This window comes from Borostomias antarcticus, assembly GCF_949987555.1.
Source record: "Borostomias antarcticus genome assembly, chromosome: 10".
Taxonomy (NCBI): Eukaryota; Metazoa; Chordata; class Actinopteri; order Stomiiformes; family Stomiidae; genus Borostomias; species Borostomias antarcticus.
In genome coordinates, this window is record NC_140243.1 from 11,266,641 (window position 1) to 11,283,629 (window position 16,989).

The following is a 16,989-nucleotide window of genomic DNA, read 5'->3' on the forward strand; positions in this document are numbered from 1 at the left end:
AACAATAATGGGACGGACAGTAAACAGAGACAGGAAATGTTTTCCCTCTGATTCATGAACAAAGGCGATTTGTTTTTTGTGTATGTTTAGTTGAGTCATGCGACTGATGAAATACCATGTTTGCAAAAGAGGTTCGGGGGAATAGAGTGGAGGGTTGTTAGGAAGAAGGAGCCACTCCCACTTCCAGCTTGATTTCAGGCAGGTTGGTGTTTTTGAGGGATAGCTCTGTTGTAAAGTCCACTAGATATGACAGAGAGGGTTTGGTGGTTTTGAGGGGGACAATCTGTCCTTCATTTCTACAGTATACTCCTCATTACTCTAAAGGTGCCACACCCGAATCTGTCTACTTCTGTTTAGACTCGAGTTCATGATGGATTTACACACAATCCCCATGGTACGAATGCACAGCTTGACTGATCATATTCTGGGCTGAAGACCTCAAAGGTATTTGCATGTGACTTCATAATTCCGATACCCAGAAGGGTCTCAACTGGAAACTCCAAAGAGGCCATGAAAAAGAGCAATACCCTTGGTTCAACCATCCCATAAATTTGGTGAATTTGAAAGAAATTGACTCACGAATGAAGTCTTTCCAAGGTTCATGTGGGGGAATCATTAGCATCGAACTGAATGATCAAAACAGTTCAGCTAACTGATTCACATTTCTGCTGGGACTCCTAGTTTCCACTCTTCATGAGCCCACTGAGGTCACACACCAGGAGACATAGGAGGCTCCAGGGCTATAGGGTCTGATGAAGATAGAAAGGAAACGTCTTGTGCCTACTGATAGGATCTGGTTTGACAGATGATTCCTGTGCCGATCCCTGTTGGTTCCTGTTCCTAACCTCACCACTCAATGGTCTCCATGAGAATGTCAGGGAAAGGTGATGTGGGGAAACAGAGCTGCACCTTGGACAATACAAACCATACGTTCACCTGAGGGCAGCAGAAGCCTACTGTATATAAAAGTGGAGGAAGTGGAGATGTTAGTGTAGTTTTCCACATGAACTAGAGCCATGCTGTCTGTTTGCAATAAACATTTCCACTCCTGGGACGGCCTGGGGTGCGGCGGTCAGGGATGAGAGGAAGCAAGGGTGAGAAGATGGAAACAGTTTCCCCCCCAACAGTACTAAAAACGTTAAATTATTGTCAGCTACAAAATATGTTAGGCTAATTGTTGTTCTTGTGAATGGTATGCTACAGTAGATCTATATGCCACTAACCAGTGTATCTTATTTCTAACAAACACATCTAACACATGTTTATAGTATTTTTTTCTGTCAGTACCAAAGACACTGATGTTTCCCACCATAAAATGGAGAAGCCATCCAGTTGACGCTGACCGACCCTAGATGCACCCAGTCGGTGTCAGTGCAGTGGTTCATCCTCCTTGTCAGTGCCCGATCGATTCGATTATCAAGTTTGTCAAGTGGTGTTGCCGTACAAGATGATGGAACAGGCGCGCATGTGCAGATGCTATTGGAACCGATCGAGCAGCTGGAACCGATTGGGTAATGACATTCCCCTCTCTCCGGTCTCCAGCTATTCCACTTCCTAGTCAGCTGATCAGACTCACAGTAGAGGCTGCAGGACAGGGAAGACGTTCTGCTGCTGGCAACATCTGCATTATAATGCATCATTGATGGTTATTATAGCCAGACAACAACTATATCCGTATAGGCAACTGTGTATCTGTGCAATCTCTCAGAGGAACTGCCTGGCGTAAACAGCAGGTAAATACACATTCGTTTGAGCAAGCTAGCGAGTATCTTTGCTTATTTAGCTAGCCTAAGCAAGCTAACTACCTACATTTGGTCTATAGCTAACGTAACAACGTCACATCGGCGGCCTGTCTCTCTGTCTTGCTAGCAGTATATATAACGATAGACATTCGTCACTAGCTATCTAACTAACTGAAAAATATGTTTAGTATTTGTACTCAAGATACGATCTGATTTCAGTGCTAGAGATGGCAAGGCCCTTGTTTTGGCAGAGAGGTGACGTGATGATGCTCTGTTAGCCAGCACAAGGCTAGCTAGCTACATTAACAGATAGACTGTAGCTACAGTCCAGATAGACTAACGTTACCACAGATCTAGATAGACTAACGTTAGCTAGCTGGATGGGTGAGCGACTCAAATTAGGCATTTGAGGTTGCATTTTTTATTCACATCAAAATATAAACCCAGTCCGTGATTGGTGAAATGGCTAATTTCACTAGACCAACGTTAGCTGGGATTAGCCTATGTCGGCAAAGATCAGTTGTCACGTCCTGGTTTAATTTCGTGCCAACGTCAGATAAACTATTTTTGAAGTGACCCTTCCAGACTGGTCTAAACAGTTTCACTACCTTAATGCCTGCCACAGCATACTTCCCTCCTTCCTTCTAGCAACTGATGAGCAAAGCTCTTTGCCAACTCTTATCAGCTTTACATTAGCTATATTTTTTCCTCTTTTGAAGATATAATCTGTGCCTTGACTTAATCATCTGGCACAGCAAGATGGTGAACAGTGCTGAAAATAACAAATTACACACACAAACAGAAAGGGCAGTTGAGCTTTTGCTATACTGCTTGAGTAGCTAAATGTGACTGACTGCCCAAACATGGTTTTTGATTGGAGCTGATTGCAGAACTGACTCTTGCCTTTCTCCAGAGGTCACATCGAGATTAAGATAAGTGCAAGGCCTTAAAATCTGCATTCCGGCTGCTAGACTTCGTCTCTCTCTCTCTCTCTCTCTCTCTCTCTCTCCCTTCCATTTTCTTTCTGTGCCTTTCTCTCCTCTGTAGTTGCTTCAGATAGAAAGCCCTGTCCCCTGTCTATCCCTGCTCCTCTGTTCACTGGAAAGCTCCTCTCCACTCCTGGCCGCTGACAGTTCTTGTCCCACTGAGGCACCAGTCCAGGAGGAGACGCGAGAAAGCCACCGTTCCAGAGCTGAACTGGATTCAATGGTACCAGAGCAGAGACACACAGGAGGGGGCTGGGGGGAGTGAGGGGGAGGGGTTAGGTGGAGTATGAGACTGTGGTCTGTGCAGCTCATTTGAAAACACTGGCTTTGGCTGCCGTTTTCTGGGTGTCAGCTAACCAGGCTATGTCATGGGGCAACACTGACATAAGCTGTGCTTCATGGTCACTGTGGCTTAGATCTGAAGCACAGCTGGACACTGAGATGACACAGAGATGACACAACACTGGGATGGTTTGAGTATGATGAGTAAACAACGTTTTCTCCACTCCAGGGCTTACAGAGGGGCCTGTTGTTAGAATTAACGCTGAATCTGAAGCAAGGGAGTGCCAGCCCAGCTGCAATATGCCATGATTTCTCTCTGATATACTAATGCTCTCTGCTGTGTCCGGTGCGCCTCTGGCCATATCCAGCCTGGACCACTCACTCACTCACACCTTCTAATGGCAGGATCCCCAGGTGATGTTGTGGCTCTGTCTGGTAGAACGCTCAGAAGCATGTTGACACATGGCCTAGTAGTCTACAGTTATTCCTGTTCCGTCTAGCTAGGCTTCAGTGATCACAATTTCGATTTGTGCTGCCGTAAGCTTTTACAAACGAATGTGTCACTTAAATAAAAGAAGAAAAAGTGAAAACACGCCAAGTGATCAGGGGGTACCCAGACACTTCCTGGTTAGGGAAAGGGTAGTGAAGGGTCACACAGACAAGCCATGTCACTGTTAGGGTCATTGACACAGTAACCAGTCGTTGAGTTGAGTCACATATAGGCCTAAATGTCCTGTCTGACGCCTGGACGTGGTTGTACTGAAGCTGTCAATGTAGCCTGAACTCTCGCACTCAAAACGTGTCCTTCCTCCCCTTCACCTGCAGAGGGAGCCAGAGTGGGAGGAGCAGCTTGAAGACAACAACATGCCTCCCAAGTTTAAACGACACCTGAATGATGAAGAGGTTACGGGGTCGGTGCGCAGCGAGAGGGTGAGTCTTTTGGGGGGGGGACACTACCGGCTCTAATCACATAGAGGGGTGTTGGAGGTTGAATAGTGATGAGGTCGGGCAGGTGAGACAGACGGAGGCTAAGCCCATTCACTTGACAGGAAAGATGGGAGCAGAGCCATAAAGTTTACATGGGAAAGTGTTAGACAGAGAATAGAGAGGAGGAGAGGGAGGAGATGGTGGAACTAGAGGGAGGACGGGGTGAAGACGCCTCCGAGTCTCCGGGCCAAATGTCTGTTCCTCGTCAAAGCTTTCCTGTCCCCTTCTCCCTCCCTCCCTACCTCCCTCCCTCTCTCTCTCTCTCAGAGGCTATCTGGATCGTCCGATGGGCGGTTGGATAGTTTATTGCTAGTTTATTATTTAGGTGGATAGAGCATACACTGATGGAGATGGCATTAGACAGGGTGTAAGACAGGACATATCAGTGCAAAGACAGAACAGTGCAAATACAAAATGCAATATATCCAAAAAAGAAACGGTACAAATGCAAAGAAGAAAAAAAAATCTGGTAAATTTCCAGAAACTTTCTGTGTGCCTATAACAGCTTGTTTTCAACATTTTTTATTTGAAATACTTATTTTAGGATTGTATCCCGTTTTCATCCTATTTGGTAGTCAATTGACCCTGACCTAGTGTCCAGTTACCCCCTACTACAGTAAGAGCGTCATGAAATACGTTTTAGGTCAAACATGTGGCGTGCACAAGGTAGTTGCATCGGTCCGAGGTCGCACGCCTTCACACCATAACTGGTGCGCACAAGAATTCGGTTAAAGCCGCTCCAAGACCACCCATTCTGGAGGGTCTCGGTGCAGCTGTTTTGGTGCGCACCAGAGTGCGATTGCTGTGTTCACACAGGCCTAAACGAAACGCTCTTGGGCCCAAAGCTCATTTGGTGCGCACTAACTAGTGTCTGTGTGAATACACCCTAATTCTACAATAGATTGAGTTCATTTTTTTCTTTTCCACATGAAATAGCCCATAATGACAAAGCGAAAATAGGTTTTTAAGACATTTGTCCTAATAAATTTAAAATGTAAAATATAATATGTATGCACATGTGCACACCCTTTGATATGACACCCAAAAGTGAGCTGAGGTGCATTTTTGTTCCACTGATACTGCTTGAGATGATTCTACAACTTAATTGGAGTCTACCTGTGGTACATTCAATTGATTGGACATGATTGGGGATTGCCAACACCTGCATGTAAGGTCCCACAGTTGACAGTGCATGTCAGAGCAAACTCCAAGCCATGGGGTCAAAGGAATTATCTACAGACCTCAGAAATATGATTGTGTCAAGGCATAGATCTGGAGAAGGGTAGGGAAAAATGTCAGCAACTTTACAGGTCCCAAAGAGCACAGTGGCCATCATCATTCGTAAATGGAAGATGTTTGGAACCACCAATACTCTTCCTAGACCTGGCTGCCCGGCTAAACTGAGCAATCAGGGAAGACAGGCCTTGGCCAGGGAGGTGAGCAGGAACCCGAGGGTCACTCTTACAGAGCTCCAGCGTATCCTTGTGGAGATGGAGAACCTTTCAGAAGATCAACCATTCAGGCAGCACTCCACCAATCACGCCTTTATGGTAGAGTGGCCAGATGGAGACAAGTCTCTCCTTAGTAAAAGGCACATGACAGCCTGCTTGGAGTTTGCAAAAAGGCACCTAGAGGACTATCAAACCATGAGAATCAAGATTCTCTGGTCTGATGAAACCAAAATGGAACTTTTTGGCCTGAATACCAAGCGTCATGTCTGGAGGAAACCAGGCACCGCTCATCACCGGGCTAATACCATCCCTACTGTGAAGTAGGCCAAGTACACCAAGATCCTTGATGAAAAGCGCTATCGACCTCAAAGTAAAGGTTTACCTTCCAAAAGGACAAAGACCCTAAGCACACAGCCAAGAGAACAACGGAGGGGCTACATTTCCCCCCAAAAAATCTAAAAAACTGTTTTCACTTTGTCATTATGGGGTATTGTGTGTAGATTGATGAGAAAATGAATTTAATCCATTTTTGAACTAGAAAGGGTTCTCATGGCTCCGCCCATTAATGCATTACAGACAATGGCTGGGTTTCCCGAACGAGTTAAGAAGCACTTAACTCCAAAGTACTTCTTAACTCCCATGCAAAGGGTTGCTTAAGAAGGGTTCCTTAAGAAGGTTCTTTATCGGGAAACCCAGCCAATAACAGAAGACACAAGTTGCAAAACTATATACAGAAATTAAGTCCTGTGTTCATTCCTCTGGAGGGTAAAAAGGACGGGCACTAGCCCAGTGTCCATGTCTCTGGGAGGGGTAGAAGGGCACTAGCCCAGTGTCCATGCCTGTGGGAGGGGTAGAAGGGCACTAGTCCTGTGTCCATGTCTCTGGGAGGGGTAGAAGGGCACTAGCCCAGTGTCCATGTCTCTGGGAGGGGTAGAAGGGCACTAGCCCAGTGTCCATGTCTCTGGGAGGGGTAGAAGGGCACTAGCCCAGTGTCCATGCCTCTGGGAGGGGTAGAAGGGCACTAGCCCAGTGTCCATGTCTCTGGGAGGGGTAGAAGGGCACTAGTCCTGTGTCCATGCCTCTGGGAGGGCAATGTGACGGATAATACTGTTTTTTTCCGTTTGCTTCAACACTCAAAATAAAAAGAACACAGTTAGTGAAACCTGACACTCAAGGGGCAAAACCTCAGCCCAGATGTGCAGGTACATTAGCTTATGATTTATATGTAGGCTAATACAGTACCACAGGATCCAGGCTAATGTTTCCTAATAGTGTTTATCTGATTTGTTCTTCATGAATCAGATATGATTTTGTTTTACATGCATAGGAACATAGACAATATTTGGCGTAAACAGCAAAAAAAAAAGTTAATCAAAAGCCGAACCCGGGAACCGAACCTGGGTTGATGCATTGCTAGACTGATACAGCATTGCTAGACTGATTCATTACCGCTCGGCCTCAGGTAGTGTAGTAAACCCGGCAGGAGAAGTAGACATAAAGGGAAGGAAGCTGGTCCAAGTATGGCAAATGTTGTTTTCCTTTAATTTGTGTATCCGCCCAGTGATTCTGATCCGCACCAAAATGTAATGTGTTCTAACTTGGCCCATGCTACACCCCTCCACCCAGTTTCATGAAAATCGCTCTGGTAGTTTTTGTACGATCCTGCTATGTGACGAACGAACTAACGAACAAACGAACGAAATAACACACATGACTGGAAATATACCCACCGCCAGCGGTTGCTGGGCGGAGCCAATAAGGCTGTAACGTATCAAAAGTGAAGGGGTATGCAGACTTTCCGGCTTGACTAGACAGCATGTGCAATGTTTTATAAATACAATATGTGTCTCTCTAACCAACACTCCAGTCCCTCCTCTCTCCTCCCTCTCTCTCTCCTCTCTCTCTCACACACACACACACACACACACACACACACACACACACACACACACACACACACACACACACACACAGACCCCCCCCCACACACACACACTCCATTCCATTCTCCTTTCTTCTCAAACTGATCAGGTAGCACCCTAAGCTTGTTGTTGTTGTTGTTGTTATTGTTGTTGTTGTTGTGTGATCACATTAGTAGGTATTCTGATGAAACTGTTTTGGCATGAGCTCCTTGCATAGCTCCTCTATCTCTGGCTGTGATTTACTGAGGTGATGGGATGATTTAGCTCTGGAGACGCCCCTTTGACGTCGTCCTACCAGGAACACAATGAGAAGCAGAGATGCCTGGGGCCTCATTTATCAAAGAGCGTGTAAATTCTGGTGTAAAAGAGGGCGTACGACGAAAACGCGGAAAATGCACAATGTAGCGTACGACGAGAATATTTACACGCTTTTCGGATCTATCAAAAAGGTCGTATGCCCTTTTCTGCACGAGAAATCCAAGACAGGCGGAGAATAGAGCGTACGCGCACGCGCCCCGTGTTCCGCCCTCTCCACGCCCAAATCCAACCATATATGGTCAAAACTATGACAGCGTGTCGGGGATACCCCGGAAGGAACCGACATAATATAGCGTGGAGCATTAGGACAGACAAACGCGGAAAGAAGATAAACTTTTCGGAGACGGAGGTGCATGTGCTTGTTGGTGAGGTCCACGCGAGGAAAGAAAATCATCTTCGGAAGGTAAGCTATTTGTACGAGCCTACATTTGTCTGATTGCTCCTAGTTTAGGTAGCCTACTGTATGTTCGTGCATCCTGTATGTGGCGTAGGCTACACGGACATGCTGTATTATGTGTGAGGAAAGCAAACATTCCACACATTCTGTGGTAGGCTATGATTGATTTAGGACCAAAAACAGGGAACGATAACACAGATGACAACTTCATAATGTTAGACCACATGAAACATTTTCCCCTCTGGGAAATGTAGACTCTCATCTAAATCACCCGGTAAATCACACTTAAGCATTTATTTGGCTGCCAACAGAAAAACATATCAATTGAATATGGCTACACAATGAAATGTTTAATGCATAATCAAGTTAACAGACAAACTCAAAGAAAATGACTGAAATTGTTTCTCCAGACTCTGACGTGGGGTGGGACTCAGAGGAGGGGGAGTCTGCAGTGGTCCTTGACCTGACGGTCGTGCCCCCGCCGGTTGCAGCCTCTACATCCAGCGCCACGACCTCCAGTGCCTCCACCTCCAGCGCACCGGCCTCCACCTCCAGTGCCATCTCCAGCGCCTCCGTCTCCGTCTCCACCGCCCACGCCTCCACCTCCGGCTGCCAGCGTCCCTGCCTCAAGGTTCCCTGAGGGCTGGGCTTCCTATCAGATGCTGTGCTGGAGGCTCATGACCCTAGAGGCCCAGAGGGAAATGGCAGAAGGGATTGGGGCAGTTGTGGGGCAGTTGTGCAGCAGTTGGTGGAGGTCACCACACTACACCACCAGAGCCAACAGGACATCCTCACTGCACTTCATTCCCTCACACATGCTGTCACGGACCTCACACAGTCACTCACTACCACACTCACGGACCTCACACATTCACTCACAAACGCACTCACACACCTCACACAGTCACCCACCAACAGACAATAAAATGGTAGAAATGTGAACCTTACTTGTTTGTGTCTTCATAGCTGGCGCATGACCTCAGTGTGGGCCCTTTGGCCCCGCTGGTAAACCTCATGACGGGGAGGGGGCTGAGGGCTTGGGTCCTCATTTTGTGGTGGGGTCTTGACTGGTTCTCATTCTTATCAGCTTTGAATATACATCTTGGCAAACATAACAGAATGATGTACAAGGAGGGGACAGATACCTAGTGAAAGTACTATTGGTTGCTAGTAAAAAGACAATAATGAGGGCTTGGTATAAGGTGGAACCCCCAACCAAGGAGCAGTGGTGGGTGTTGTGGAGGAGATTTATGAGATTTATTTATGCATTGAGGATGCAGGAAGGAAGGTTTGAAGGGAGATGGGAAAAATGGATGGATTATAGAAGGAAGTGTGATGATACCACTAATATTACAATTGTCATATTTGAGTAAGAAAAAAAAGCTGCATGGATGGAAGTACCCATAAGCTGTTATTGTAAGTTTTTATGTTTTATTGTATTGTCGTTGTATGGATGGAAAATGCTAATAAAGATGAAAGTAAATAAGACAAAGAATATGTATCTTGGCTATGCATACACCAACAAGCCAGCCGTCACGCGCAGCGCCTGCCTCCAGTCTAGTCCCTACCCTGCTGTGCGCCAGGATGAATGAGTCATGCGTGGAGCCAGGCCACCGTGCCACTACACTTGTGATGAGCATGTCGGCGTCACATATGATTTGGGTATTTATAGTGTGCACATTTTTGCGATTCACATAGACGTATTCATTCAATGATGGTGCCCTTATGTGGGTGCAGTCGCCATCGCCGTCACCTCTTTGGAGTTCTATCGAGTAGCGCCGGATTCATTTAGGCTCGCATTACGCACAGGAGGACTGTCATTTATATGCTTACCAAAGAGCAAACAGGTCCACATGATCACATATTAATGACAATCTAATTGGTCAATTATTGCCGTTTGATGGAGTGCCTGCATTAGGTGTGCGCATAGGTTAAGTTTGGGGAACAAATCCATATCGGACCATGAATGAGCCGGTTAGAGGACACGTCTAATCTTGCATTGCGATATATGTTAGTGCTGAATTGGGCTATTAGCCTACATGATTGTGCGTTCATGAACTGTCGCTCTTATTCTCTCCGTCAAACATAGTAATTCACCGACGCACCACCTGCGTCGCCAGTTCCCCCTGTGTTCAAAAAGGGCGTAGAACACCGTGTAAATCGGTACGCCAACTGGAGAGGTGTCCTACAAAAGCGCGGAGAAAGGCGACTAAATTTCCGCCCTTTCGGCTTGATAAATCGCAATGTGGGGGGGGCAAATGGCGTACGCCTGAAATCGCGAAAAAGACCGTGTAAAAGAAGGCGTACCTCAATGATAAATGAGGCCCCAGGTCTGAGAGAGGGTTGCGCAACCCTCCCGGCCAGTTTTTCCTCAGGGCCAGTTGTGCGAACAGGTTTTTTTTTTACACAGCCTGTCAGGCCTTTATGGGAGACAGGCAGCAAGAGAAAAGCTGGTTGCATTTATCAGTTGTTTTGTAAGAGACACCAATCTGGAGCCCACTCTTCAATCTGCCCCGATTCCAGAGCTCACTGGCCATGATGATAACCAGGCAGCGTTTGCTAGTGAGGCTCTCGGGACACAAAAGGCATGCTGTAGATATGGCGCTAGGTCAGGGACAAGGTGAAGCAGGGCCAGTTAAGCCTATCATCGTCATCATCATCGTCAATGGTGTATCACTGCGGGCCTGACACTCAGACTCAATTACCATTTTCGTTTCACTTCATTATTCAGTCTGAACCAGCTCCCATTTGTTGCAGCCATTTTCCGAGATGGGTGTTGCCGAAGAGGGAGTCCTGTGATTAATTCATCCCCTGACCAAACACATTGATTAATTCATCCCCTAACCAAACACATTGATTAATTCATCCCCTAACCAATCATTGATTAATTCATCCCTTAACCAATCACATTGATTAATTCATCCCCTAACCAATCACATGAATTAATTAATCCCCTGACCAATCACATTGATTAATTCATCCCCTAACCAATCACATTGATTAATTCATTCGCTAACCAATCACATTGCGCAGTTTAATTCTGCCACCACATTCAGACCCTGATCAAAGCAGGCTTGCAATTCAGGGGCTGGAGCCAGGCTAGTCTCACCCCCTAACCTTCTCTCTCTCACAGAGGAATCTGCTTGAGGAAGACTCTGACGAAGAGGAGGATTTCTTCCTGTGAGTCTTTTCTAGGTGGTTCAGTATCTCTGGGCATGGTAGTACAGCAGCCCACCAGGGCCTTTTTTGCTCTGAGATGTGATTAGTTGTCTACTCGTTGTTGTCCACTTGCTGTGTGTGTGGTAGCAACATGTAGCGTTCTAATGCAGTTCTGCCTTGAATTATTCCAGGAGAGGACCAACCGGGCCCAGATTCGGACCCCAGAATGACAAAATAAAACAGTGAGTTCACGTTCATGGTTTGTCGTTTATGTGCATGAGATTCATGCGCGCGCGCACACACACACACACACACACACACACACACACACACACACAGGTAGTTGTGTAACCAAGTTGTATCCATTGGTGTCTACAGTTTGCTGACACATGGCTCTTCCCTCCCACACCATCTTCCTCAGTGTGCAGTCGCAGGTTGATGAGGTCATCGATGTGATGCAGGAGAACATCTCCAAGGTGATAGAGAGGGGCGAGCGGCTGGATGACCTGCAGGACAAGTCAGGTGAGATACACTCTCTCTCTCTCTGCCTCCCTCTCTCTCTCTCTCTCTCTCTCTCTGTCTCTCTCTCTCTCTGTCTCTCTCTGCCTCCCTCTCTCTCTCTCTGTCTCTCTCTCTCTCTCTCCCTCTCTCTCTGTCTCTGTCTCTCTCTGTCTCTCTCTCTCTCTCTCTCTCTCTCTCTATCTCTCTCTCTGCCTCTGTCTCCCTCTCTCTCTGCCTCTCTGTCTCTCTCTCTCTCTGCCTCCCTCTCTCTCTCTCTTTCTCTCTCTGTCTCTCTCTTTCTCTCTCTGCCTCTCTCTCTCTCTCTCTCTCTGCCTGTCTCTCTCTGTCTCTCTCTCTGCCTAACTACGCCTCTCTCTATATCTCTCTACCTCCTTCTCTCTCTGCCTCCCTCTCTCTCTGCCTCCCTCTCTCTGTCTCTTCCCCTTCTCTCCTGTATCTCAGCTGTCTGAGCAGACACACACACACACACACACACACACACACAATGTGCAACTATTTTTCTCTGTCAAGTCTACTAGCTAAGACATCTGGAACAAATTGTGTGTACATGTGCGTGTGTGCGTGTGTGTGTGTTCCATGTCCCCTGCGGTCAGGATTGTGAAATCTCCAGGTTGTGTCCAGATGAAGGCAGCCTCATGCTAATGTCCCAGCCATCAAACTCAACAATGTCTAAACATGCCACAGCCAGCCAGAGAGAGAGAGAAAGTACAGAGCAATCTGCTTTTGCTACTTCTGATGTACCTGACTCTTGAGCTCTGTTGACACTTAATACTCCACTTTATAAACAAGCCAGTAGAAGAAGAAATGGAAGGCTAACTATAGCTGCAGTTAATGAGTTTAGATCTAGGCCATGCAAGAAGACAGAGAGAAGTGTGTTTGCAATCAAACACGCTTGACAATGAGCATATACAATTATGCTGCTGTTTTAAACCTTTTAACCCCATTAATATTTACATTCGACTGGACTCTTTCTGTCCTATTCTCTGTCCCTCTCTCCCTCCCTCTCAGACAGACAGGCCTCTCTGTAGTCTCAGGGTTGTGAAGCAGCATATGTTCACGCAGACAGCAGATAGTACATGAGAGCAGGGACCCTCCTGAGCACTAATAGAGGAGTGGACAGCACAGGAGGGCTCTGCACGCCAGCGAGCTCTGATGGCCCGTAAACACACACAGCCAGGGTCAGGAACCACGGAGGGTGGGAGAGCAAAGGAAAGAGAGAGAGAGATGATGATGATAGAGAAGAGGGTGAAGCCTAGTTTATATGTCATAAGACTCACGGCTCATAGCTCTGGGAATTTATACTCAATAGATCAGCTTACTGACCAGCGTCCTGTGTCCATGGCAACGTTGAAGCTGCACTGAGGTGCACGCGAGCCATATACTGGTTTGTTTACCAGATTTCCTGTTTACCAAGACAAAAGCTCTAGACTGCGTCGTTAACGTTATCAGGTTCCCTATTAGCACTGGGTTTAAATCTGAGATATTGCCAAATAGACTCTTTTGCCTTTGACACCAAATCCTCCGCCATCATCTTATGTAACCAACTGGAGCCTCAGCCCTCAGCCTAAACTTTCAATTTCCTTCGTGAACGTTCTTTGGGTTCGCCCCAAACGTGAATAAAAATGGACTCTGGACTAGGGTTGCAAAATTTCGGGAATATTCCAAGATGGAAACTTTCCATGGGAATTAACGGGAATTTATGGGAAACAGGAATTTATGGGAACTCAGGAATTTGGGAATCAACTGGGAATTTTGGGGTTATTTATACCAACTGTATTTACCTTGTCATAAACAGAAATACATATAAACATTGTGTTTTGTCATAAGCAGACATGCAGGCAAACATTTCTAATACACATTTTTAAAATTACTTTTTTGCTTAATCTATTTGTGAGTAGAACTTGAATGGATTCTACAGCCCTCTTAGTGTGCAGGATGATGGGAATGAGCTGTGTATGTGATAGATGAATGCACAGTACAGGGTTGAAATTCAACTGAATTTGCATTAAATCAGGTTATTTTAACCAAGATCATGCTGCAATATCTAGAATTGCATTTTATGTTTTTTCCCCCAACTAGGTTACATTTAAGTTCCCTGTTAAAGGGGTCTGCGGTGGTGTAGCGGTCTAATGCATCATCTTCCGGTGCAGCTGCCCACCAGGGACCAGTGGTCTTGCCAGATCTGAGTATGACCGGATCCCAGAGGGAGGGGCCTATTGGGCCGCCGCTCCCTGAGGGTGGTTAGTTTAATCTAGACTTGAGAGTTTGTCACACAACAGCAACCCTGTCTGGTGTTGGAATTACGGTTGTGAGCTGAGATAGTCAAGGAGTTGTCTCTCCCTTTCACATTGCCGACTGGCCGGGTTGTGTGACGAATCCTCAACAGTTAGTAGGGGGTAACTGGACACTAGGTCAGGGTGAATTGGCTACCAACTTGGATGAAAACGGGATAAAATTCTAAAATAAGAATTTTTAAAAATGTTGGAAAAAAGCTGTTATAGGCTACAAAATTGTCCCAAATTCCTGAGCTTAAGTTCCCATGGTAAATTTCCGGAAAGTTTCCGGAAATTTACTAGAAATTTTCCACACCCTTGCAACCCTGCTCTGGACTGAGGGAGACATTGTATGACTGAATGGTGAATCTGTATCGGAGGCTGTTTCACTTGCAACTCACAGATTTAATTAATACTGGAGGAAGAGGAGTTCATCCTCAACGGTCTGCCATGACTGAAGTTGATCCAGACCAGCATTTTAAATATGTTGAATATTAAATAGAGTGTATCCGCAGGCCAGTCAAACAGTCAAAGCTGTAAGACATAATGACAACAGTGTGAACCACTAGAAATTTCCGGAGGTACGAGCTAAGTGGCTCGTAAAAAAATGGGGTTGTCTCACAAATTATAAACTAACCTTTAGAGAGGAACAAGGAGGAAAGAGAGAAAGGGAGAGCTTGTCATTGTAGTTCTTTTGTGGGTTGCTTTGGCAACATGTTGTCCCTTTGATGATCTTTGATGTTCATTGTAGAGAGAAAGAGAGAGAGATGTCTCACCAGGATAAGGCAGCTTCTCCACAGACACACGCACACACACACACACACACACGAGCAGCCGGCTTCTGTCTCGTGGTGCTGACAGATGTTCCTGTCTCTCCTCCTGTTCCTCTGTCCGTCTCCCCCTGCTCTGTCTCTCGTCCCGTGGCCGCGCATCACCCCAGAGAGCCTGTCGGACAACGCGTCGGCCTTCAGCAGCCGAGCCAAGCAGCTGCACAGGAGGATGTGGTGGAGGGACATGAAGGTGAGACTGAGGGCGGGATCTCCACAGCAGCACGTCAATCAATGTGCGTGTGTGTATGTGTGCGTGTGTGTATGTGTGCGTGTGTGTATGTGTGCGTGTGTGCGTGTGTGCGTGTGTGTATAATGTGTCTCATCATCCCACAGATGAAGGCCATCATTGCCCTGGTTGTGGTTGCTCTGCTGCTCATCATCATTAGTGAGTATTAGCTGGACGACTATCGCACACACACACACACACACACACACACACAAACACGCGCGCACACACACACACACACTGGGATAGTGGACTTCCCAGTGAGATGACAAAAGAGGGTCTGCAATATCCGTGCAGTAGGATGAACGACTGATTCTTCTTCCCCTCCTTTCTATCTGTCTATTCCTCAGTTCCAGTGATCATGCGGTACCGCTAGTGGCTGGCCTGGAGGAGGGCAGGAATCCCTCTCCTCCTCCTCCTCCCTTTCTCCTGCACACAGTCCTCCACACCAGCTAGGAGGCGCCACCCTGCCGTGCCTCAGCCCTCCTCCTCAGTGTCAAGGAGAACTCCACTCTGTAATGTTACATATCATATGTAGAACCCCGAGTCCACCACCCCCCGACAGCTCGACCTGACCAGGACAGAACCACGTGCCCTGCATCGCGCCACATCTGGACATTCAGAACGGGTCCATGCTCTCTGTCTCTCCCCTAGTTTAGCTCTAGTCTCCGTCTGCGTTGTACAGGCCTCAGAGAGAAGGGATCCTCGCCGTCCCAGTCTGAGCAGGCCTCCTCCCCCTCCTGTGATCTAACGCGGACGGGATAGGTCAAAGCCGGCAGAGGGTCTGGTCCTCTCTCATCCCCTCTCATCCTCTCTCATCCCCTCCCGGTTCTCACGCCAGTGCAGACGAGAAGGGCGAAGGCGAGGCGTCGAGGAAGCCACTTCAGACTTCTACTGGGATGTAGCCCTCGCTTTTATAACACTCAGACCTCTCTCTCTCTCTCTCTCTCTCTCTCCCTCTCTCTCTCTCTCTATCTCTCTCTCTCTCTCTCTCTCTCTCTCTCTCTCTCTATATATCAGAAACAAAAACCACTGGGCTGTCATGTCAGCACGCAATCACGTGTTCAGAGGCAGAATTTACCCCCCCCCACGCTGACTGTCACCACCTTTAACCTCTGACCCCTCCCCACCTGTCCGTCTGTCCCCTGCCTGGTCACTGCTGTACTTCCGACCGCCGCAGACGAGTCTGCTCTGTAGCCTCATACAAGCTCCGTGTCGTCGTTCATCTGGAAGGGTCGAAGTGATGCTTCTGAATGTCCGCTGCTATTTCCATCCCCACGGAGGTGTAAAGGAGCACGGCTCTTTCCCACAACTAGATGGACTTTGTTTTTTGCTGTGAACGTATGAGTGCATGTCTGTCACCTGTGTGTGTGTGTGTGTGTGTGTGTGTGTGTGTGTGTGTGTGTGTGTGTGTGTGTGTGTGTGTGTGTGTGTGTGTGTGTGTGTGTGTGTGTGTGTGTGTGTGTGTGTGTGTGAGTGAGAGAAAAAGAGAGATTGGGTGTACTGGATGTAAAGACTTTTCCATTGATTCTGGAGGTGTTAGTGGCATTTAATGATACTGGTTGACATTGTTTTGATGTGTTCGAAGAGCGTTGGCTTATGAAATAAAGTGACAGGTTGGGTTGTGAAGCAAGCCCCCCCACACACGTACACATACACACACACACACACACAGGAGTGTCACACTGCCAAGCGAGATGACAACACAGCGTCTACATTTTCATAACTTTTTTTTTTAATATAATTTATTTGAGGTGTAAATATTAATTCTGTAACGATGTACTATACTCTGGCATTGCATTGACAGACTGTGAATACTGTGGAATAAAGTGATTTGAAAGGGCATCTGGTCTGGTTTGATCTGGTTTCGTCTGGCTGGACCTGCTTTGGGAAG

The 16,989-nt window shown here is 46.9% G+C and overlaps 1 protein-coding gene across 2 annotated transcripts; it reads left to right on the top strand.

Annotated features, from left to right (window-relative positions):
• Positions 1 to 1,595: 1,595 nt before the first annotated feature.
• vamp4 (vesicle-associated membrane protein 4) lies at positions 1,596 to 16,892 on the top strand. 2 transcript variants are annotated; one of them, XM_084443995.1, is made up of 9 exons: positions 1,596 to 1,733; positions 2,790 to 2,951; positions 3,836 to 3,940; positions 11,219 to 11,265; positions 11,436 to 11,486; positions 11,666 to 11,766; positions 14,980 to 15,059; positions 15,203 to 15,254; positions 15,446 to 16,892. In XM_084443995.1, exons 2-9 carry the CDS (start codon positions 2,949 to 2,951, stop codon positions 15,469 to 15,471), a joined length of 465 nt encoding a protein of 154 aa, XP_084300121.1. In that variant the 5' UTR covers positions 1,596 to 1,733; positions 2,790 to 2,948; the 3' UTR covers positions 15,472 to 16,892. The 2 variants fall into 2 exon arrangements, with proteins under 2 accessions (XP_084300121.1, XP_084300122.1); XM_084443996.1 differs by lacking the exon at positions 2,790 to 2,951.
• Positions 16,893 to 16,989: the final 97 nt, after the last annotated feature.

Bases quoted from the DNA above. Each gene is read 5' to 3' on its own strand.
- vamp4 (XM_084443995.1), top strand. The intron at 11,487-11,665 runs GTGAGTTCACGT...CATCTTCCTCAG, and splicing joins CAGAATGACAAAATAAAACA to TGTGCAGTCGCAGGTTGATG. The intron at 11,767-14,979 runs GTGAGATACACT...GCATCACCCCAG, and splicing joins TGACCTGCAGGACAAGTCAG to AGAGCCTGTCGGACAACGCG.